At 39.1% G+C, this 25,353-nt stretch overlaps 1 protein-coding gene across 14 annotated transcripts in view; it reads right to left on the bottom strand.

The window, feature by feature from the left end:
- The window catches only part of UNC13B (unc-13 homolog B), a 258,065-nt gene that overhangs the window by 85,894 nt on the left and 146,818 nt on the right, over positions 1 to 25,353 (bottom strand). For 8 of the 14 annotated variants that reach the window (XR_015242813.1, XM_086683436.1, XM_086683438.1 and 5 more), the window contains 4 exons: positions 21,586 to 21,621; positions 17,321 to 17,555; positions 4,657 to 13,113; positions 720 to 1,034 (listed from right to left, as the gene is read on the bottom strand). Coding sequence is in view for 13 of the 14 variants with exons in the window: in XM_086683436.1 (XP_086539562.1) it covers positions 720 to 1,034; positions 4,657 to 13,113; positions 17,321 to 17,555; positions 21,586 to 21,621 (9,043 nt within the window). In the remaining variant the exon portion in view is untranslated. The remainder of the gene's footprint in view (positions 1 to 719; positions 1,035 to 4,656; positions 13,114 to 17,320; positions 17,556 to 21,585; positions 21,622 to 25,353) is intronic. The other 6 variants (XM_086683439.1, XM_086683448.1, XM_086683449.1 and 3 more) reach the window with 3 other exon arrangements.

Below are 25,353 nucleotides of genomic sequence, written 5' to 3'. Positions count from 1 at the left end.
GGCTTAGTCAGTTGAGTGTCCAACTCTTGATTTTGACTCAGGTCATAATCCCAGGGTTATGTGCTTGAGCCCCACATCGGGTTCCACACTGAGCATGAAACCTGCTTAAGATTCTCTCTTGTTCCCCCTCCCTCCTGCTGTCTCTAAAAAAAAAAAAAAAAAAAAAAAAAAAAAAAGACAGGTTTAAAATTTTTCTTCTTATGGGTACCAATTAATTCCAGATATACTGCTAGACCCTGGGGAGGCAGAAGCGAGAGTTACATCTGACTTTTAGACCAATTCTTTCTTAACTCTGTCCTGGTTTTCTCAGCCAGGAAACAAAACAAAACAATGTTCACATAAGAAGTTTAAATATTAATAGGCTGGGGAGCCTATTTCATCCAAAGTAGCTCCTCTGAATGAACTAAGCTGCAGGGGTTGGATCACTTCCAGATCAGAGACTACCATATATAGGTCAACTAGTAGGCCAATAATTGCAGATTCAAAAAGGAGTGGTACACGGCAGATAACTACAAAGAACCCAAGTGATCTTCAGAGATCCTCAAAATACCTAGGGAGTTATACCAACAATCAAAAGAAGCGTATGAAGCTAACCCTCAGTATCCTGATCACTACCATACCCAGCTATAGGGAAACAAACGAAAAGCACTTATATCTAACACTACCACAGGCAGGTACTGAGGAAACCACATGAACTCCTCAAAGCAGTCATCACCTACCTCTCCTGGGGGCCTAGGACACGGTCTTCGTGTAGCACCAGATCTGGGGGAGGATGGATTGTGGCATCTTCTTTCCTCTCCTTGGGTTCACATGCTGTCCCCTTCTCCTCTTCACCTGTCACCTCCAAGGCTTTCTCTTGTTCTCCAAAGCCCACTTGGCCATCTCTGGAGAAGCTGCCAGAGCTGTGGCATGAATGAATCGAGTCCCTCTCCCGACGGTCATCATCTTGTTCATGGCATTGGTCTAGTTCACTCAACTGAGAGCTTCCTTGACTCACATTACAGGAGGAGCCATACCTACTACTGCTGGTGGGGCTGTGAGAATGAGAGGAAGACAGATGAGTAGTTACATGCAAACTAGAGACCAGGACAAAAGTAACGATAAATCCAGAAATAAAGATGGCAAGAATCACAAACAAGAGGTTCCTGGGAAGACAGGTCCAAACTTCACAATCTAGAAGAACTAGTTTCTAGTCTGCAGAAGCACAACAAGAAAAACAATACAATGTGCTGGGTTCTCCAATAGCACTTAACCTTAACCTACATTTATTTGACTTTGAAGCATACTTTATCTTAATGTGATTTTTGTAAGTAGGATTAAGAATTATTAAAATACTGGGGCGCCTGGGTGGCTCAGTCAGTTGAGCATCCGATTACAGCTCAGGTCATGATCTCACGGTTTGTGAGTTCGAGCCCCGCGTCGGGCTCTGTGCTGACAGCTGTGACCCCTCGTCGGGCTCTGTGCTGACAGCTGTGACAGCTCGGAGCCTGGAACCTGTTCCGGATTCTGTCTCCCTTTCTCTCTGACCTTCCCTTGCTCACACTGTGTCTCTGTCTCTCTTAAAAAAAATTAACATTAAAAAAAAATAAAAATTAAAAAAAGAATTATTAAAATAGTCTGGCACCAGGGTGGCTCAGTTGGTTAAGTGTCAGACTTGGGCTCAGGTCATGATCTCGTGGTTCCTGAGTTCCGGCCCCATGTGGGGGTGCTGACAACTCAGAGCCTGGAGCCTGCTTCAGATTCTGTGTCTCCCTCTCTCTCTGCCCCTCCCCGGCTTGTGCTCTGTCTCTCTCCCAAAAATAAATAAAACATTAAAAACAAACAAACAAACAAACAAAAGGATTAGGGGAGCCTGGGTGGCTCAGTCAGTTAATCGTCTGACTTCAGCTCAAGTCACGATCTCACGGTTGGTGGATTCGAGCCCTGCAGCAGGCTCTCTATGCTGACAGCTCAGAGCCTGGAACCTGCTTCTGATTCTGTGTCTCCCTCTCTCTCTGCCCTTCCCCCACTTGTGTGAGAGCACACGTGCATGCACACTCTCTCTCAAAAATAAACATTAAAAAACATTTTTTTAAAAAGGATTATTAAAATAGTCTGTTGTTTATGCCTAAAATTCTTTACTCAGACTTTTTTTTTTTTTAATTTTTTTTTCAATTTTTTTTTTTTCAACGTTTATTTATTTTTGGGACAGAGAGAGACAGAGCATGAACAGGGGAGGGTCAGAGAGAGAGGGAGACACAGAATCGGAAGCAGGCTCCAGGCTCTGAGCCATCAGCCCAGAGCCCGACGCGGGGCTCAAACTCACGGACCGCGAGATCGTGACCTGGGTGAAGTCGGACGCTTAACCGACTGCGCCACCCAGGCGCCCCGACTTTTTTTTTTTTAAGTGTTTATATATTTTTGAGAGAGAGACAGAGAGACAGAGTGCAAGGGCAGAGGCAGAGAGAGAGGGAGACACAGAATCTGAAGCAGGCTCCAGGTTCTGAGCTGTAAGCACAGAGCCTGATGCGGGGTTCAAACCCACGAACTGTGGGATCATGACCTGAGCCGAAGTTGGATGCTTACCAATGAGCCACCCAGGTGCCCCTTTACTCAGACTTCTAAAGAAATTTGTCCAGTGGCCTTGATTAAAGTCTTCTCATTTCCATAAAGTAAAATGGATGAACTCTACTTCCCTTTCCTATTATTTATTAAATTGATGTCCCCTTGATGTCCCCTTTTCTTCCTCTACAATTGTAAATGTGAATGTCTGTTCCTTAGGATGACCAAAGGAGATTGGAGATGTTCCTTCAATTATCTCTGAGCTATCTACTTGATGAGGTAATGGAAGCCACTAGGAGATGAAGTCTATGACCAAAAAAAACTCTTCAGGGGAATGGTCTCATCAACAGAAATGTTACAGTGGTATGTAACAGGGAATGTCCCAAAGATGAACTCGCCCATCTGTAACTGAGTTGCTCTCAGGACATGACTCAGTTTTGGATAAAGTAGACAAAGTCCAACTCTAGGATCTGGGTCAGGGCCATATTAATGCATTTTTATACCTGAAGAAAGGCCAGCCCAACCTGTTCTCAATCATCTCAATTCCCATACCCAGAAAGTTAATTCGTTCCTAGAGACAGTACCTAGGGCAGAGAAAGTGGCAGTGATTCATGATTAGAAAGAAGAGCAGTATCTGCAAATTACTCCTGTGAGGCATATACTGAATTTAAGGGAGTCAGTCCTATTCAAGATAGAGGTTCGAGGGGCACCTGGGTGGCTCAGTCAATTAAGATCCAACTATCGTTTTCGGCTCAGGTCATGATCGTGTGGTTCGTGCTGACAGCACAGAGCCTGCTTGGGATTCTCTCTCACCCTCTCTCTCTCTGCCCTTCCCCTGCTCACACTCTCTCTCAAAATAAATAAACTTAAAAAAAAAAAAAAAAAAAGAGGTTCTAGGTGATGATCTACCAGATCTATCCCAGCCCATTTGGATACTTCTATCCCAAGTCAGGGGCCTTCCTTTCACTTCTGGTATCCTGCTGGAAAGTTTCCATGCAAAAGGACAAAGAATTTCCTTGCCACAGAGTCAAACTTTTAACTAAAGGGCTTATTTTACCTTTGGCCAAATGAAGATAAATCATTATTGTTTTCTAGTGATATTTTCCCTATGGTTCCTCCCAATTACCTGGTATTTTCAGACTAATTACTGATGCTTCATCCCATGGCAGCAGGACAGGCACCACGTCACTGTTCTGAATAGTTCCTAACAAATGTGTACACACACACACACACACACACACACACAACACACACACACCACACACACACACACACACACACACACACACACACACACACACACACACACACACACACACACACACACCCAACCTCTAAGACCAGCCCCTTTGGACAGTTTTGTGTGGGAGGTCATGGCAATATTCCTAAATTGCACTGTATATGGTGCTTCCTCTTAGGGGAAATAGTATCTTTTCCATGTGGACCCTGCACAATGCTCCTGAATAAAGAACTACAGCAAATGATAGCCCTGAACTCCTGTGACACTTTATTCAAAGCACTTACCAGGCACCAGCCTCAAGGGTACAAAAAGGCAAAGACTGGAAGAAGCTATGCAGGATCCATGGGGAATAGGATATAGAATATATAAATTATCTCAACCTCTGCATTTTGCATGTTACTTAATAACCTCATTGCCACTGGAGAAAGTATCTTAGAAGACTTGAAAAAGCAAAGCAAAGTAGGTCGCTTCCTAGTTAATAAGTGCTGAAGTCCCAAGGAAGCATCCTAGCCTGTTATGTGGCTATAATTAATATATGCCACATGACTACTTGCTGCCTCTTCCTACCCTCCATTCTCTCTGCCACTTTACACTAGGCAGAGCAAACCAGAATGAGTAAATACCAGGGCAAAGCCTTTCTTTTAGAACTAAGTTCCTTCTTCCAATAAATGAATTACATTTGGCACTAGAGAGATGGGAAAGAATGAGGAGACCCACACATTATTTGTTACTTAACCCCTAGTTAACATAAAACTCAGGTGCTAGGAAAGACAGGAAAAATAAAAAGCAGGCTACCATTAATCTACCACTAAGTCACTGCATCATAAATGGTCAATTCTTTAAAATCATTTATGATGCTTTAGTTGAGAACAGGCCTTGTGTTGGTCTTTGGTTCCTTGATGTCATGCAGAGTGACTGGCTGCTGCACATCTGAAAGAGCCTCAGCGCTAGCAGGCACCACCTCCTCTTCTTGTCTTTCTAGCTGGTGAAGTAGCTCAATGAGAACAGGCCCTTTGTCGGTCTCTGGTTCCTTGATGCCATGCAAAGTGACTGGCTGCTGCACATCTGAAAGAGACTCAGAGCTAGCAGGCATCACCTCCTCTTGTGTTTTTGGCTGGTGAAGCAGCTCAGTGACAGTGCAGTGTTCTTCCTTATGACTCCCTGAAGGACAGGTGGAGGTCGAGAGGTTGCTTTTGGAACCCCAGTGTTCTCCAGATGCTGAAATTCCCTGCTGGTTTTCCATTTCTCCAGGCCCTGAAAGCTCTTGAGTACATATACTTGGCTTGGTCTCCAGCTGCTCAGAGGTCCCAGAGGGCTGAGTAGCTGGCTCAGCACTAGCTCCAGCTATTTGAGAAGCCTCTAAAGTTTTGTCAGCCTCACTAGAGTTAAGATCCTGATCGCCGCTGATAACCAAAACTGGAGAAGAGGATTCTGCAGGGATTTGTTCAGGGCCTGCTTTGTTCTCTTTTGGCCATGTGAATGAAAGATCCAGCTTCTTTCCAAACCTTAGTTTTAGATCACCTGCCAGTGTACTCCCTTTCCCCTCACTACCTCCCTCAAATAGATTTGACAACTTCTTAAAACTGCCCATTAAACCAGGCTCTGCTGCTCTATTGCCAGAGGAGGAAGGTGGGGAAAAGAAAGACCTCAGTGGTTTCCCACAGTCAGTGGCAGAGGATGGGAAATGGAGTTTTGGCCAATTGGTCATATTTGGGATCTCAAAAAGAGGTCTTGGCTGCTCTGTTTCTTGGGGGACTGCAGGTAGATCTTTGTGGGTATCAAGTATCTCACAGTTTTTTCTGGCACAAAGCACAGGTTCCTCCAGGAGTGGTTGAGAAAGGTATCCTGGGGTTTCTGGTGTGGCACTCTGGCCAACATTTGCCTCACTAAATAGTGGAGTATTGGTTTCTACTGAATTGGCTGCCTGTAGCTCCAAGAAGTCTTGGTTTGTGGAGGTAGATTGCATAGCTGGCTCTGGCTCAAGAGGACTAGGTGGCTGAAATGGAGGAGGAAGCTCTTTGGCCACACAGGTAGGATCTGGATCCAACTGTGATGGCAATGAAATGTGCTCTGCTTCCAATGATGTCTCTGTGTCTGTGCCCTGCAACAACCCCATGTCTCCTTCATCACTCAGAGACAATACTCCTTGTCCAGTATCATCCTCTGAAACAGAAGGTGCAGCCCTAATTGTTTCAGAATCTTGGGATTCTAGAATATTGTCAGGAATATTATTGTTTTCCATTTCAGCTGTTAATTTAGTATCATCTATCAGGATCTCTGAGTCTGACTTTGCACTAACCACAGTCATTCTACACTCACTGAGAGTAGATTCTGAATTGAGTGCTGGAGAGGAAGTTTCTCCCCATAAATTTCCTGGAGGTACTAATCCTACACTATCTCTGCAACTACCATTTTGAGGCCATGCAGTAGCTGGGATCGGCGATTCTTGTTTGTGAGTCTCTGATTTGGGACTTTTAAAAATTCCAAGTAACTCACCTTTGAGGGACTGAGATGATGCACGAGAAGAAAGAGAGAAAAAGGAGTTTTTTGTTGGAGGTTTAGGAGAAGAGAAAAGTCCAGAGAAAGTTTTGGGAGGTTCAATTAAGCACTCAGAGAAAGATTTCACTTTTGTCACAAACCCTGAAAACATTTCTACTGAAGAGCCCAACATTGATTTGTCTTCCTCTTTATCTGTCTCTAGGCTCTGGAAGTGCCCTGTATACCCTTGCTCCACAGAGGGGGAGGTTGCCTCCAGGATCTGTGTTAAGGTGTCATCAAGAGCCTTTTCTAATGGCAAGTTCAAAGGGTCACTCGTAAATCTTTCATTGTGGTGGTAGTTAGTACAACTGTCTAAATTGTTGAGCTTTTTAGTCAAATGGTTATCATGTGAAAAAGACTTGGCCAGGTTGTCACAAGGGAAGACTTCCTGTATGAAAGGCTCTTCTTCATAGGGAGCTACCCCAAGGGTCTCTGGACCAATGAGCAGAGTTTCAGTTTGTACCTGAAATCCTGGTGAATGAGGAACATCATCTTGCAACTTATTCATCTGGAAATTTGCTAAAGATGTCCCTGGTCCATTACTAGAATCTAGTTTTCCCTGATAGTCCTCTACATTGAGCTCATCTGTAAGGCAAGTAACCTCAGTAGTGTTGCTAATAGAAACACAAGGAACTATTTGCTGTTCATGAGCTACCTCCTGGATTATGCGATCTCTATTGCCACTGGAACCTTCTCTAGTCATTGTGCCACTCATGTCTACAAAAACACTTGGCTTCTTACAGGGCTGAGAAGTCACTGGAGCAACTGTTGAAAGGCTATGTTTTTCCCCAGGAGTCTGCTGCTTTTCGTCCAAAAAGGACAAGCTGAAGAAACTAAAAGGGCTATTATGAGCGGCATCCTTCTTGCTGCTTGAGTTAGTAGTGGAAAAAAAGGAAGGAAGTGTGAATAGCCTTTCTGCTTGAGATTTGGTTCTTGGTAGAGCAGCAGAGGCTCTGTTCTCAGATTTTTCAGATCCAGTCAGGAAAGAAAATATACTCTTTCTGGTTGGCAACTCTGGTTGAGATGGAGATGTTGTGGCAGTTGAAAAACTCCAGTCTTGGTCAGAAGAATGATCCTGTTCATTTGAATTTCTTCTGCTCAGAATATCAACAGACAGTTTACTACTTCCTGAAACTTCTGTCACTGTAGACACAACGTTAGTTTCTATTGAAGAATCTCTGGAAGACTCTTTGAGACAATTTCTTGAGAACGATGGATTTGGTGATTGCTGGATTAGGTGGTCTCTGGAAGATACCTCTTTTCCAGTCAAATTATTACTCTGTATATCTACAGTTGATGGTTCTTTTAGCCCACTGTCATCAATAGTAATCTGCTTGTTCAGACTCCTAACTCGAACCTTCCTTTTAGACGCAACTGGCATAGCAGAAAAGTTCCCAACATCCTGGCTATTTAGCTGTGCAGGATTAGGACTTGATTTGACTTCATCCTTATCAACCATCGAGGAAACAGACATATTTTCAGTTGTCTGTATAGAAGATACATTGGTTTTAAATAAGTCCCCAAGGGTACCAAAAAAATTTGAAACACCAGAAGATTCATTCTTTTGCTGAGAAGGTATATTTTTATCTTCATTCTTTTCTAAATTTGGTGATCCTTCTTTATTTGCCTGGGTTTTAAAAAGGTTCAAAAATCCAGATGCCTGTTTTCCATTTGACACCACACTTACTGAAGGGTCTTCTCCCCGGCCAAAGAGTTTCAATGCACTTTTAAATAATGTACTCTCAGACTCTTTGGAAGACTGGTCATGGAGAAGCTCACAGTTCTTGGGTTCATCCTTACTGAATTGTGATGTAAGAGGAATGGAAACAGAGTCAACTGTAATGATTTCCTCATTTTCTATATCTGCTTTAGCCTGAGGAGTTATTTGGCTTACCTGGACAACAGATTTTAACAAACTTTGTTTTTTCACATGAATACTTTTATTTAAAGGGAATTCTTGCTTCATATTTTTAAATTCTGGTTGCGGAACATTGGGTACTGTTTTTCTTTCTAAATCCTTCTTGAGAAGACCTTCTTCTTCATTTTGGGAGTTATTCTCTAATTGCTCATTCAAGATTAATGACTGAATACCACCATTTGTGAGCTCTGCTAAGTCTGACTCCTGATTCATTTTCTTTAAAACCAAAGACTCTAAGGATTCATTCTCATCAAAATTCAAAGTCCTTGTAACCAAAGCACCCAAAGCAGAAAATAATGAGGTTCCTTTTTTCAGTGATGACATCTCTCCTGTTTGCTGTAGGCTATTAGTCATATCTTCAAAATGAACCAAAGAGGTAGCTTCTTCAGAAGACTGAATCCAATGGAAACTGGAAGGGTAAATTGATGCATCCTTAGCAAGAAGCTGATACTTACTTCTCTCTATAACAGGATTTTTATTTAAGTCATGATTACCAATAGTTTGGGGCTGATTTCTGAGATCCAATATATATTCAAAGTCTTCAGAACTACACACCACTTCTTCAAAAGATCTAAAATTTCCTTTAAACTTTTGAAGATTATAGCCTGAAAAATCTAATGGTTGATCCTTTTGGCCATAACTTGACTGTTCAAGTACTTGTGAAAAGGTTCCTAAATTTAGATACACTGGTCCCTCACTTTTTGGCAAAACTACAGATAAATCAAGAGGGTCATCAATTGGTTCCTCTTCAAAATACCAGGATAATTCATCTTCCTTGTCATGTACTTTAAAACTACAGGCTGATATAATGCTGTCATCCAACATAATACTTGATAGATCATTTGTTTGTAAATCACAATTCAAATATTCTTGATAAGAACAATCAGGTATAAATAAATAGGCATACTGCCCAGTAGAATCAGTGAGGAGATAATACATATACTGACCATCATGAAACATATAATATCCATAATCTCCATTCTCTGATGGCCACCACACTCCATTTTCAAGACATGACCACCATTCCTGGTAGTCATAACTGACACTTGAAAAAACAAAATTTTCGTCCATTCTTAATGATTCTTGATCAACTACAGAATATGTAGTCTTCTCATAACCTGAAGAACAACTTAAGTCAATGGGCAATTCTTCTAGTGAATTCGTAGTCTCACTAATTGGAAGATATGAATTTCCATATAATGAGTGAGCTGCCCACATATCACTTCTTAATAAGTTATCTTCATTAAATGCTAACTGGTCCAATGATTCATATGGTAAGTCACGCCAAATGACACTGTTTGGATTTGTTTTCCACTCCAAGATATTTGCAGTTTGATCCTTTTGGCAAAAATTTATTGCTGAGCTTTCTGAGTCAGGCCACAAGAAAACATCAGCTGATGGGAATGTATTTTGATTTAGCATATAATAAACTGGCTGAAGTTTTCTGGAATTTTTAGAGAAATCTTTTATATCAGAGTCCCATTCAGAACAGAAAGGATTATTCATCTCTTCAAAAGCCTGATAGTGGTTTGATTTATTAAGAATGTTAGTATTTAATGTATGTGGGTTTAACTTGTTTGAATTTTCATGTATTTTCTCCTTAAGAACATGGTGTGGTGTCAGCCTCTCAGCCAAAGATTTCTCTAAGAGGCCCTGCTGAGTGCTCGGAGCAAAGTCAAGTATCCTGTCCTCAGAAGAGGGGCAATTCTTTTCACTTAGCTGGTTTTTCCACATAGGAGAGCAATGATCATTATCAACCCAAGCATCAGATAATGGTATGTTTTCTTTAGGTAAAGATATAAAGTTTTTTATTAAGCCAGATGTTTCTTCTTTTTCAACATGGTTCCTCTGATTCTCAGAAGTCACACATGAAGTAACAGGGATCTCATCCACAGATAAATGTTTATTTCCATTCAAACTTTTTATATTGCCTAAAGACATGGACTTTGCCTCATCTGGTTTACAATCAGTCACATTGTTATTGTGTATCAAGTTAAATATTCCAGAGAGTAATCCTGGAGTATTATTATTATGATGAGAGTCACCACTTTTCAAATTTAATTCTTGTTGATTAGACAAGTTTTCAAGAGAAGAAAACCTGTTAAATAGGCCAGAAAGGAGGCCTCCTTGGATTCTTTTCTTAGAGGCTTTATCTACAAGTCTGTCTTCATTAATTTCATTAACCAAGGTGGATTTTGAAATGGTAGAAGTAAATGTTAATGAGTCTGATACTGTTAAAGATGTCACTTGTGTAAGAGTCTTACTTTCTTCTGAAGAATCTGAAGGAATATATTCTTTGGACACAACTTCAGGGATGGCTAAAGTATCTATCTGACAGTTCTCTGCTGCTGTGTGACCACCTGAATTCAATTTCTCTATATTCCCAAATTTCCCAAGATCGTTATTAATAATTGGAACAGAATTAGACTTTATTCTATTAAGTGTGGTATCTTCAGGACAATTTATTTGGTCATTTTTATTAAATGTTTCTGTATCATCAGGTTTCCCTAAATTATTATGAATATTTGGAACTGAACTAGATTTTATTAAGTTAAGTTTGGCATTTTCATGGCAGTTTCTTTGGATCTCTTCATCAACAGTTACTGCTGAGTCAGGAAAACTCTGGTCATTGACAGTGGTACGACCATCAGTGAAAGGAAATTTAAAAAGAGGAAAAATGCTTCCTTTCTCTCTTAAATCTTGCTGTTTCTCAGAATGACTAAGAACTCTGAAAAATGGAATATGTAGTTTTCTATTAAAGGAAAAGGAATGTCCATTTTTCTTATGGCCCCTTTCCCATCCATCTTCCTCCAACTGGTGAATTTTCATAGATTCTGACAAAGTTTCCTTTGAACAGGTCTCAGGTGAAGTGAGCAAAAACTGGCTAAAGGATTTTCTGAGTGGCTCAAGAAAATCATCATCACCAGTAACTTTCTCCCCCTCTACTGTCTTTGAAGAAGACTCTCTATTTGCAGTTGTACTGCCAGCTTTACAAGGATGTCCTACAGTGTTTTGGGCACATATTTTTGGTTGATGTGGTACCAGAGACAAATCTGTACAGGGTTTTCTTTCCAAGAGACTCTCAATATCATCTTTTTTATTTGCAGAACCACCTAAGCTTGAAGGTTCATTGGTCACTTGGGAAGACAACAAATCTTCACTTGTGGGCATTTGGGATGAGCTTGTAGTTTCTCCATCATGCCTATCTAAAGTGATGATTTTATTGTCATTGCCAAGGGCGTCTTTCCTTTGATTTGACTCTGAACCACACCCAACAAAGCTTTCCTTTCTTGTTGGCTTGTTCTGGTCATCTTTTTTGGTTTCATCCTTTTCGGAAAAGATCTTTAATGGATTTAACATGCTGAAAACAGACTTTATAACTGAACTCTGACTCTGTGGAGTGGAGTCCCTTCCAGTAGTCTCTGTTGCATCCTGAAGGCTTAAATTTCCAGTTTTACCACCTGTGTGCTCATTTTCAGAAGTTTTGTCATTTCTGCCAAAATCTTTATTATCAACTGTGTGAGAGGATAATGGAGATCGCATGGAAAGATCCTTCCCCAATACAGACTTGGCTCTGGGTTTAGATCCTGAATTAGTCGTCTCTATCTGATCAAGAGTTTCTGTTTTCTCTGGAACTAAATAAACCAGCTTTTCCACAGAGGTTGTTAGATGCTTTGTTCCCGAACCTACCTTTTCTGTAAGTGAACTGAACAAAGAACCAACAGCACATTTCACTCCATTCAGCTCAGGGAAAGAGACAGCCTTGTCCTTGTCATTCTTGACAATGGTTAAAGGTGGTATTTGATCTCCAAGCATTTTCTGTTCTGCATTATTACCAGTACTATTGTGTTTAAGTGATTTTTCAGTTCGTGAAAGGGAACCAAATCCATTAATCTCCTCTTCTTTCTCTGCTAAATATTCTGACACAGTTTCTACCAAACACTGAAGCTCATCCATTGTATCAACATAGTCCTCCTTGGGTTCCTCAAGAGAGGGAGGGGTCATCTCTTCCATGGGGCACCCAGACAGATCTCCAAGTGTGTTTGCATCACAGTTCATCTTTTGTAATGGGAATGCTGGATTTGTTACATTGTATTCTTCAGGAAAGCCTCCACTATGATGGATATTGGATGGATGACTTATTGGTGACAGTAAACCTTCTGGCTTATCAGTGAGAGGAGAGCTCAGAAGTTCCTCAGAAGTACTACTAGTAGAATCTTCAAGAATATCTAATGGAGTGAAATTAGTGACATGCTGGTTTAAGCCAGATGATTTTTCACAGTTCTTGTAACCACCAGAAAGATCGTAATCATGATTTTCCAACTTGGTGGTCCAGATGCCACTCTTGACCACAAAGCCGTTTTTATAAGGGTGCAAAATTGGGTAATTTTGTTTCTTCTTTTCAGTGTGGCAAATGTTACAATTTTCAGTGTCAGGATATGTACTTTTGAAGTCAGTCTTAGTTTCTGGTCTTTCATTGTACTGTGTTCTTTGACTGTGTTCAAAATCATGGTATAAGGGTTTATTTTTTCTTCTCCTATCTACTGTATCATATTTCTGAGGATAACTGGAGAACACAGATGTTTCATACTTAAGGTCAAAATTAAAGGCAGTAGAGAATTCAGTTTCTTGGCCCTGTGATGGTATCTTTTCCCAATTCTTGTACTTCTGTTGTTCTTGACGGCTGTAAGATTTATCAGTTTTTGAAAGAGTTCTAATTTCTTTTACTTTTGCTTCCTTTATGTTACTGTTTTCTAGAAACTCTTGTGGTATTTCCCCCTCTATCTCCTCATATGTACCTTCTTGCTCTTCATAGTCAACATCAGAGAAAGCTGAAATAATCCTAATTTTGTCATTCTTAGCCTGCAAGTCTTGTCTGATACAAAGGGATAAAATTGGAGGAAGAGTAAGACAAAGAAAAAAGACGAAACAGGGAAAAGGAAGAAACAAATCATAAAATTCAGTGCACATTCAATGAGAAAACTAAAATAAAATAGTTTGACAAAAACCATTCAGACTAAAAACGTATGATAAAGAAATTTACATGTTCTTAAATCAGTATTAAAGCAATTTAGTCAAATAGTTTTTTCCACATCAGAAAAAGAACTGCTATAATAATAACTTTAAAATACTGTACTTCACTTGCTACCATGAGCTTTTTAGGATCCTTTTATTTTCTAAGAAAGATAGAGACAAACAAAATGAACATGTTTCCTCAATATTTAGACTGTATTTACAATGCCCAAGTTTAGAACTAAGTATTCGATGAAAATATATCAAGGGATTTCAAGAAACCTAAATTTGTTGATGAATTTGGGTCTGAAAAGATGTCAAGCTGTTAACTTACTGTAAGTTATTATTTGAGGCAGTATAGTCAAGAATATGATCAAACATATTTCTTTTAAAAAGAAAAACTATCCACATAATAAAAATAATCTTTGATTGTCAAAAGGCAAACCTTGTTACAGGACCAACAAGAGCATATTATTTAAAGCATTACAATTTATGAAATTTAAAACTATATGCATCGAGGATCACAGTGAAATGACGACCTTTCCCTATATTGATTATAACACTAGAAGCTATATTCCAACTTAAGTCAATAAATACATAAGATACTTGACCTTTCTTTCAGTTAGATTAGAAACTGCCCACTTTCTGTGTACTCAAGAGGGGGTATATAGAGGACCTGCAGACTAGAAGCCTGTGAGCCCAGTATGTTCTTTTATAGACCTAACATCCAATTGTATTTATTTAGGAAGCAGAAAGAAGATCATAGTGGTCTCATAGCCACTAAAAATCTTCAAGGGAGAAACTGAAGAGGTATTAATAATAAACTTCAAGAGATATTCTTTTGCTTTTGATCCCTCAACACTAGAGATACTTTGGCTATATATCTAACAAAGTCCAACTCTATTTTCAAATCTCAAATTATGGGCTTTTACATAATTTATGTAAGTTTCCAGTTACTCTGGATTCATTAGGTGAAAGCACATTTGACTGGGGTACCTGGCTGGCTCAGTAGGTGGAAGGTGCAACTCTTGATCTCATTACTGTGAGTTCAAACCCCACACTGGGTATAGAGATTACTTAAAAATATTTTTCCAAAAAGCCCACTTGGTTGAGACAGGAAATCCAATCTAACATATTTTTTTTTTTTACATGGAGTTTCATTATTCTCCAGTATCCGCAAAAACTCAAACTAAACTAACTCCAGCCTAGAAGGCTTTATACTTCAACTTAAATCAATAGATAGCCATTGCTATAGTGAATGAAGCTATTTATTCTTACACTTCTAATTTACTGGCAGGTACTGAGAACATTTGTTCCCTTAGGATTTTAAATGTTCTTACTAAAAAACTGTGTAACGTAAGGACTCAGACCATCTCCAAGAACTTAGTATTTACAGTAAGAGAGAAGTTTAAAAATCAATGCTGGTGATAAAATTTCTTCAAACTTTTTAAAGGATGAATCATTTCAAAAATTTAAGTTAAAAATGTCTATGATAAAAGCTTACTTAAAAATCATGTTAATTTTTCTCTGCTGGAGAGGAAAAAATATTTATTCTTTAAACTCATTTCTTATACTGATACAATAAAACCAAATTTATATGGGATTAAGTTAAAAACATTTTAGGAAAAAATTTGCAATTTAAAGTATATTACTAATACTCTTCTAAACATTATTATAGCAGTAGCCTAGGAAACAATCAAAATAATAATAGGGTAATAATTAAATAAAATGTAGTCATTTAGGTTGATGCACCATTATTATTGCTGGCCTACACATCTAAAACTTGGAAATATAGAGGGAAAGAAGGTCAGAAGTCATGGATTTTTGCTATTATTTTTTTCTTAAAGTAGGACAATATAAACAACTAAAATCAAATATATAAAATATGCAAATGTTCACTAATAAGCCAGCAAGGAGTAGAGACCAACTACAGTAGAATTCCTGGCCTATTTCTTTTTAAAATCAGATTATAAAGAGTAAAAATTCTATGTGATGTTTGATAGGTGAAAAAGTTTCATTTAAAATATTCCCACAGATGATAGTAAACTGAGACAGGATGTTGTATCACAGGTAGGCAACCATCTGAGGCTTGGGATTAATATTCACCAGTTTGGCAAGATAAGCAAAAAGAAATGATACTATGTTACGGGATGGTGAATTTTAGAAACCAAAATTATGAGCTAAACTGGAATGGTTTTTAAAATATATACAATGGAATACTACTTGGCAATGAGAAAGAATGAAATATGACCTTTTGTAGCAACGTGGATGGAACTGGAGAGTGTTATGCTAAGTGAAATAAGTCATACAGAGAAAGACAGATACCATATGTTTTCACTCTTATGTGGATCCTGAGAAACTTAACAGAAGAACATGGGGGAGGGGAAGGGGAAAAAAAAAAAAAAGTTAGGGAGCCAAACCATAAGAGACTCTTAAAAACTGAGAATAAACTGAGGGTTGCTGGGGAGTGGGAGGGAGGTGAGGGTGGGTGATGGGCACTGAGGAGGGCACCTGTTGGAAGGAGCACTGGGTGTTGTATGGAAACCAATTGGACAATAAATTCCGTATTAAAAAAAATAAAAAATAAAAATAAAATATTAACCTCCAACCAATAATTAATTCAGGCAAGGATCATCAATGGATACTACAATTAATGGGTAAAATGTTGTTGGGGAAACAGAATAAGGACACAATCTAGGGTATCATTCCAGATACTCTAATTACAAAGGGTAACTTTACACTGGAAAATCTGGCATATACCAGATTTCTTAACTCAGAGGTCAAACTAAACATAACCAATAAAAAGGCAAAGTAAAATCATGTGTCTGCTGAGCATCTATTGTAATGTTTTTGCCAAAAATGTTTAACCTGATTCTAAACATGAAGAAACAATCAGCCAAACCAAATTAAGAGCATATTCTCAAAACAATTAGCCTGGACTCTTCAAAAAATATTAGATTATAATAGACTACAGAAATAGGAAATCAAATGTAATGTACCATGATCTTTGATTGGATCCTAGATCAAAAATAGAAATATGGAAAATGGAAAAAAGGAAATATACAGAAGATAATTGGGACTAGAGAAATTTAAATATGGTCCATATATTAAATAGTATCATTGTATTATTACATTTCTTAAATGTGATCATTATATTGAGGCTATGTAAGAGAAAGTCCTTTCTCTTGGGAATTATATGCTCAAGTACTTCCTGGTAAAGTAACATGGTATCTGCAATTAATTTCAAATAGTTCAGAAAAAAAAAAAGGCATGCACATATGAATATACATTAGAGAGAATGAAATAAAAAGTAAATGTAGCATAATGTTAACACAATTGATGAATCTAGATAACACGAATATGGATGTTGACTGTATTTGTCCAAATGTTGTTAGCATTTTTTTTAAGTTGGGGGAAGGAGGGGGAGCATATACGTATATATTTGTTTTTATACTCAAAAATATATGACAATAGTCTATGGAAGGGTACATAAGAAACAAACAAGGGTGGTGTGAGAACTAGAAGACAGGAAGGGGATGGGGTAGAGAAGGACAGGTGCAAGTGGGAGATTCTTCATTATATGTGTTATTGTACCTTAACATTTTTTAACCATGTTTTGTGTATTTAAAATTTTTCTAAAGTTCCAGCAAAAGTACTGAATCTGCTATGAAGAGATCATCTAAAGTTCCCAGGGAAATATTTAGGTAGGAAGGATTATCCAAACATTTAACATCTGTGATTTTCTTTTTTTAATCTTGGTGAAAAGTGTATCAGAATCACTGGGCTGGGCACAGGCATGGGCTGGTTTTCAATCATCCACCCTAAGTGAGCATGCTCCCACCAGGTGAGAATCACTGATCATAAAGAGAAATATTTATAACAGAAATGTCTAAATGGGGATGTATAAAAGAGAAAAAAAAAGACCGATAATCTATACAGAACGGCTGGAGCTTGGCCTTTCAGATTGCTATATTTGCACTACCACCTCAAGTTAAAGCATCAAAATATTGTCAGTTGTATCTTGGAAACTACACATGAGGAAAAGAAAGTGCTTTGTTTCTAATACCCACCTGAGGGCCCTCCGCTCTGGATAATCAAGATCATAACTTTGCATAGAGTCATTGCAAGAATCCCGGGAACTGCCCTGAAGTAGCAGCTGCTGTGGCAATCGCACAGGCACAGGAAACTGGTGCACAGAAGCATTGGGCTGGGAAGTCGTATGGTAAGGAGGTGGGATGCTATTGCTGGTCTCACTGCGATAGTCACTATCTCGGTCATCAACGGCACTATCAGGATCTTCAAAAGCTGTGAAAGAAGCACAGTCAAAGCATTCCAGCTTTATTTAGTTCTTCAGAATTTTCTTCTGCTTCTATCCTAAGTAGCCACAAGCCTGGACCTTGAGGACAAGAACACACGAGCCAAGTGACTTCAATGCCATATGGAAAACTGTTTCAATTAATACTCACAAGTTTCTTTCCTTATGAGACAAGACACTTGTTTTCATTTTAGTGCTCATTCTCAAGAGGAGTTCCAAGTTGCATTTTCCCAGTGCAGAATTCTCTGGAATTCTGACTCTCTAGCTACCATAACTCTAGTAAAAATCTGTTTCTAAATGTCATAGATTCTAGTATTTTCCTGTTATAAAAATGGGCAGAAGAGAAATTCTCATTTGAAATTGGCTTGCTGCTTTCAGACTTTAAAAACAGATGGCTAAACCCAATAAGCAGGTCCAACTTCAGAAGCTGGTCAGGTAATGAGGAAAGTCAAAGCCAAGGTTCAGCAGTCAAACCAAAAGCTTGACTAAGAATAGCAGCAGTTGTTTTTTTTTTTTTAAGTACTATGCCAACTTTTAATTTTTTTTTAAGTAAGCTCTACACCCATTGTGGGGCTTGAACTCATGACCCCACAATCAAGAGTCACATGCTTTACTGACTGAGTCAGCCAGGCACTCCAGAACAGTCTCACTGTCTTGCTGCAACAACAGGTTTTTCTAACAACTCCTATCAAGTACCTACATCCTGGGGCTCAGAATTTCCATCTGAAGCCTGGGCTAAAGAGGAAAACATAAGCACTGGCAATGGAATCTTGCTGACAATGCAGCCAAGTTTATCTAACAACAGTGTCTATAATTTCATAAAATTATTTCTGCTTTTCAGGCCAGCACCTGACAAGCTAGTTTTATTCTTGATGTTAGCTAAAATGACCGCAGTTACAAATCCTGCTCCAAGCATGATCCCATATGTCCTGTCTTGCCAATTTCCTATTTGGCACAGTGAGGAAAAGGAATTATTTATCATCCTAAAATGGAGATGGACTCCTCATATTAGTAATTAAAAAAAAAAATCTTGGTAGTTATGTGGGCAGTGAAAACCTTCTGAAGACCATAAGATTGGGCTTTCACAATCGCTCATGTAGGAGATAAAAACCTGCATCCATGCAGTGGAAATGGAAAAGAGTTAAGGAACTGGAAAAAAAAAATCCAGAGTGAAGTGATAAAACCAGGGGACAAATAGAAGGTAACAGGGAAATGACACCTTGGCTTGCACACTAGGACTACATGGTAGATAGTAATTCCACTAAAAGAGACAAGAGAGCTAAAACATGTGGGTTTTACAACCAATGAAGAAAATTTGAACACTGGATTCCAGACAACATTTGTGGGTACAGCTCAGAGTAGGGATAGAAGATCTCATGAGCATTTTCCCTTTCGAATTTAAGGCAACATATGAGCATAAGAAAAGGAGAGTAATCATTACCTCAGGAGAAAAAAATCAACATGAAAAAGAGGCTAACCTCAAAAATGGCCAGGAAGGGTACTAGTCAAACCATAGGGGATACAAAGCATTCTGCTCAGAAAGCATTCTGATCACACATTAGAAAAAAGAGACTTTTAGGGGTATTGGTTTCAGATCTTGATACATTTGTTGTTCTGAACACTAGAGAGAAAGGATCAAGGGACAAAAACCAGTATGTCTTTCAGACTTCATGCTTTCTGAAGCTACAGATGGATTTTTCATGCATACAGATGGGAGGACAGGGGCAAAAAAGCAGACAAAGCCAAAAAGCCTACTTAAACTCCAGCAGGAAAAGTATCAACACAGAGAACCAAAGAGGGAGCAGTGATAGACAATCTTACTGATTATGAGGCCAGAATTAGGAGCCCATGATACAGAGTTAGAAACTACTTAGTTTTTCACTGAATCTGATCTATTACTTCTAAATAATGCTCTACTTTTTTATTTTGCTAGGCTAACAGGAAGAATACTCTAAAACTTTCCTAAAGGCTGACATTTCTATACTGAAGAAATAAAGGCAGGGCACCTGGGTGGCTCAGTTGGTTGAACATCCACCTTTTGATTTTGGCTCAGGTCAAGATCTCAGTTTGTGAGATCAAGCCCCAAGCTGAGCTCTGCTTTGATGGTGCAGAGCCTGTTTAGGATTCTCTGCCTCTGCCTCTGCCCCTCCCCTGCTTGTGCACTCGCTCTCTCTCTCTCAAAATAAATAAACTCAAAAAAATAAAGGGCAAATATTAAGAAACAAAATGTTTCTAGAAAGAAGAGGTTAGAAGTAGAAGAGAATATGAAAAGTAGGAGGGGACAGAAGAAAGGAAATACAAAACAGTGAGGTGAGACCACAGAGAGAAAAAAAGGTAGATGAGAGCAAAGACCAGCTTTTCTCCCTGGACACCATCCTCAATCTCCCTAGAAAGTAAACCTCCTGGCACCACCAAGGCTGATTAGAAACCAAAAAGGGAAATTAAGGAAAAGGCTTGAATAAAAGAATTGTGCTTTCAGTGTGGCAGTGGTGATCTCTTACTGGCTCTACTCTCTCCTCCACAACACCACTGCAGCTAAAACAGAAAACTCCTGGTTTCACTGAGAAAGAGAACCTATATGCAGGTTTGGTTACTCAGCTTAAGGAGGACTTGTGAGCTCATATGAGGGCAAAAATAGAAAAGGCTGGGAAAATTAACTCATTCAAGTATTTATTGAGCGCCTATAAGCACAATGGTAAACAACACAGAAGATTCAGAGTGTAGAGTCAGCTTAATAGGAGAGAGAAAATATTGATACAAATACAAGAAACGAACAATCTTGAAAACAGTACAAACCCAATGCTGTATCAGTTGAAGGTAAGGTCACTTCCTGTTAGTGTGAGCAGGGAAAGTTTTATGGAGGAGAGGATTGTGAAAGACTGGCAGGTTTTCAACAGGTTAAGTTTGGAGGGAAATACCTCCTAGAATCTGGATAAAAATAATGGCATGTGTAAAGGCCCAATAGTGAGAAAGCCTATATATAATTTTGAAAAACACTTGGTAGTTCATTTGGCAGGTACATAAAAGGACATGGAAGGAAATGATAGAAAATGAACCTGGGGAAAGCAATCTAAGCTGGGTCAAAAATGGGCCTCTGGTACAGAGTAGGCACTCAAACAGTACTGAATGAAATACTGAACAATGAGGCTTTCTGGTATGTGGTGTTCCTGGATTGAATCCCTGTCTTTAAACCCAGAGTACAGATAGAACTTTATCAGCTTGAGAAAAAAGGAGAGAGAAATCAAACGATTTTTTTTAAGGCTGACTTTTTTCTACTTGAAAACCTTAAGTTAGCTCTCTTAGGCTACCTTTGAGCAGCATTTCTGTAATGGAAATACTCAGGATTCAAATGACAGAAAGTACATATTCATGAGAAATCCCAGGGAGAACAAAATTTGGCCCCTCTTAGCACCTGCTGGATATCTAAGCACTGGTACTCAACCAAACCCCCTGTAAGATGGATAACAGAGCCAGTAACGTTAGCCTGAGGCTGTGTATCTTGCTAGAAAGAACTGACTGCCCACTCTCAAAGCTCTAGAATGAAGCTGGCTTCCAGCCTAGCTGGGCTGCTTCAAGGAGAGTCAAACCATGTCCTCAGTCTCTTGTTCACAAAAATAAACTTCCAGAATGAACTTTCTTCTAGTCACTGCACTCCTTAGCCAAGAAACCAAAGGAGAGAGTTTCCTATACTAGGAGCTGATGGTATTACTTACCTCTGGGAAGGAAAAATCAAGAGATACTGCTAAGATTATAACTGGGACTTTGGTTTGAAATTTCTCTCTCTCCCTCCTTCCCTCCCTCCCTTCAAAAACCCCAGCCTGAAAAGGATATGCCATTCCATTGCAAGTAATGGTCTCTTGAGATTTAAGTAGGAGAGAAGGGGGGGATGGAATTATATATGCTTATATGCATGAATATCCTGCTTCATAGTTCAGAGGGAGTGTGTTAAAGGCTAAAATAAAAAAAAAATTTTAAGGATAAAATCAAGAAAATTAATAAGGAATTCAATTTCTTACGTACTCTGCTGCTCTCCCCAGCCCAAATAGGTCCAGTAACCTAAGAAAACCGCAAAGGGTAGCAAAAAAGAAGAGTGACAGAGACAATTTTAGGAATAATTCAAAGATCATTTCCCCAACCCACCAATCATTATACACCTTACCTTGCTTGAGCCTGCCCTACTTGTGTTCCATTACTTTCACATAACATGTAGACAGGCTTCTGCCTTCTATCAAGCATGAGACAAATCTACAAAGTACCCTTGCTCTCTATAATTTACCATACAGAATAACAAAAAACAGCTTCTACACTCTTCGTTTAAAAAAGTTTTATTTATTTAAATAATCTCTACACCAAACATGGAGATCAAACTCATGACCCTGGGATCAAGAGTCACATGCTCCTCTGACTGAGCCAGCCAGGCACCCCTGCTTCTACACTATTTTAAACCTCCTTCTGGCCTAGGTCTCAGAACATCATCATTTAGGAGCATATATAGCCTTCCTTATTCAAAATGACAAAAATTCAACCTGTCTCTAAGAAATCCTTCCTTGTCTTGATGTTTGCCAAATCTGAGACCACCACAGTATATCCCTGAGAATCTCAGACCTAACACAGTGGAAGAGAGTGATTCCCTTGTCTGGGAGCAATGATGTCTAATTTTGACGCTCTTTAAAAGGCCAAAGAATGGCATTAACCTCTAATCTTCCAAAATGTAATGAAACACTGTAGCCCTTTGGGTGCTCAGAGAGAGCCACTTTTTTTTCTCAACTGCCTATAGAATTTAATAAAATCCATTAAAACACAGGAGCTTTGAATGACAAGAGAAAACTGAACATTTTCTATTCATTTTTCAGATTAAAAAAAATTCAATGTTAATTACATTTAAATCCTATTTCACACTCAAAATTGAATTTGAGGCAACTAATGTGATGCATGTGTATGCATGAGAACACAATCACTAAAAATAGGCCTTTATCCCAAGAAACAAGGAGTAATTTAGCTTCATAATTAAGAATATGAGTACTCAAGCCAAAACTAAGTTCTTTTAAGCTCTGCCACTACTGGCTATATGGCCTTGAAGAAGTTATTACAGACATTTCCTCCAGGTAATATGAGAATAGTATGAGTCTCGTTGGTTACTGAACGATTATAAGAGAAAATCCACGTAAAGTACCTAGCACAGGTCCCTGGAACAGGGCAAGCAATGGGCATTTCTTGTTGTTTTGTCATGTTGCCAAGTTTTTGCTTGCCTGATAAGTTCCTAATAAATAGGTAGCAGGAGGGTCCACACACTGACAACCCTAATATCTGCTGAGGGACTGTCAACGTCTGGGTTAGAAAGTCCTCAGAGTTCTAAAGGTGCAGTTCCCTTGAAAATTTGCGGTTAAGACTCAAAATTCTGGAAGCACTGAATGACGTCAAAACAGGATGGTTTCATTACCTGAGCCAACTCGCAATCCTGGGCATATGGGACTACTACTAATCAGTCACAGTCTATTTAATTTAACTATACACTGAGAGTCAGTTTTCTTCCTATACTTACTTCTTCCCTTCTTTTCACCCCTCAAAAAGGATACGTTGGTTTACTGTGACATTTTTTGTTTTAATAATTTACTTACACTCTAAACACAGGGAAAGAAGGGGTCTAAAAGAAAATTCTTCCAGGCTGTACCACTGTTGCCATAACAACTGTGAATAATTACCTTGCTTCTTTAAAAAAAAAAAAAAACAACTGAAAAATAATCACAGAACTTCAGAACATGCCTATCACCCTAGATTGCTCCAAACAAGTGACAATGCTATTTCTCCTGAAACTCTGGACCCAAAGAAGCCTCTCATTGAAGGACACTGCCTCACCCTTGAATGTACCACAGCACTGCATAGCAGTTTCCTGGACACAGTAGGTGCTCGATAAATGTCTATTATATGACTAAACCAAATGAATGATTTGATGCCATCTACAAGGTCCAACCCTAAGCCATGAAAATAAGTTATGCTCTCTGACCAACTAGTTCCCTATTGTCACTTGAGAGTGGTACCATTATAAGAGAAACAACATCAGTTTAAGTGGGCAAGTTTCCTTCCCCACTCCAAAAATGCACTAAAACATCTCACTAGCCAATAGAACAATACTGAGGACTGTTAGGTTTTGCTAGGCATAAGTACCAATAAAGGGGGTAAGGGATTATTCCAGGAAATGGAAATTATACATGCAAAAGTATATTCAGTGAACCTGAAAACAGTTCTAGCATATCTGAATAGGAGGCTACAGGGTTATAAAAGAACCTAATCAAAGGAGGTCCCAGGTAATATTTAGAAATTTAATAATGTTAGGAAATTGGAATTATCTGGAGGTTAATGCAGAGCTGTCACAGCCTTTTTCTTTTTTCAATTCCAATACAGTTAACATTCAGTGTTATATTGGTTTCAGGGGTGCAATATAGTGATTCAACAATTCTATACATTACTCAGTGCTCATCATGGTAAGTATACTCTTAATCTTCTTCACCTATTTCTCCTGCCCCCTCACCCTGTTCCCCTCTGGTAATCTGTTCTCTACGGTTGACAGTCTGTTTTCCAGTTTGTCTCTTTATGTTTCCTTTGTTCATTTGCTTGTTTCTTAAATTCCACATAAGAATGAAATAATATGGTATTAAGCACGGGAGAGACAGAATCAGATTTGTCATTTTAGAAAGAGAGTGGTGGTGGTGCAGTATGGCCAAAAGTTTGTAGGGTAGGTGGACTGGAGACTGGTGTCAGGAAGGCTGGTAAGGAAGCTACTATACTGGCCTGATGATGGCTTAAACTAGGAAGGTGGCAGAGGGAGTGGAGAGAGTGGGTACATTTGTGACATAAAATATATCGGGTTTAATAAGTATTGAATGTGGGAAGTGAGGAGAGTAAAACCTAAATAATACCACCCAGCTTTTTAGCTTGAGCTACTAGGTGGGTATGGCATCATTCATTAAGAAGAGAAATACAAGAGAGGGGCAAGTTGAAGGAGATGATGAATTCAGTGTTAGATTATTGGCTTTGAGGTATTTATGTGCTATCTCAAATGAATATGTCTGGGAGACAGATGGATACATGGTTGTGGAGCTGAGGAAAGATATGTGGAGTTCTAAGTTTTCAAGAATACAAACTGCCATGAAAACAGATTTTTCTGCTTTGTTCCTTGCTGTACCCTTAGTGCCTGGCACAAAATAGCAGCTCAACAAACAGGTGTAAATCATGTATAAAAATTAAAATGTCAGTATATAAGAACAATGAGGCAGAATGCAGGATAAGGGGGGGAGGCTGTACAAAGGGGTGAGGGGAACCTACAGAACAGCCACGTTTAAAAAGCAGACAAAGATGGGGCGCCTGGGTGGCGCAGTCGGTTAAGCGTCCGACTTCAGCCAGGTCACGATCTCGCGGTCCGTGAGTTCGAGCCCTGCGTCAGGCTCTGGGCTGATGGCTCGGAGCCTGGAGCCTGTTTCCGATTCTGTGTCTCCCTCTCTCTCTGCCCCTCCCCCGTTCATGCTCTGTCTCTGTCCCAAAAATAAAATTAAAAAAAAAAAAAAGTTGAGGAAAAAAAAAAAAATTAAAAAAAAAAAAAGCAGACAAAGAAGGGAAGGGAAGAAACAAAGAACAAAACAAAGTGTTGGTGACGCTGTGAAGACACTGGCATTCTCATACATGGTTGGCAAGAATGCAAAGTGGTAGGTCACTTTGGAAAATCTTGGCATTTCTTACTAAGTTATATACATACCATAAAACCCAGCAACCCTCTCATATGTATTCACCCAA

The sequence above is a fragment of the Puma concolor genome, chromosome D4 (genome assembly GCF_028749965.1).
Source record: "Puma concolor isolate L17-30 chromosome D4, mPumCon1.1.hap2, whole genome shotgun sequence".
Lineage (NCBI taxonomy): Eukaryota > Metazoa > Chordata > Mammalia > Carnivora > Felidae > Puma > Puma concolor.
This window is presented reverse-complemented; position numbering and strand designations above follow the sequence as displayed.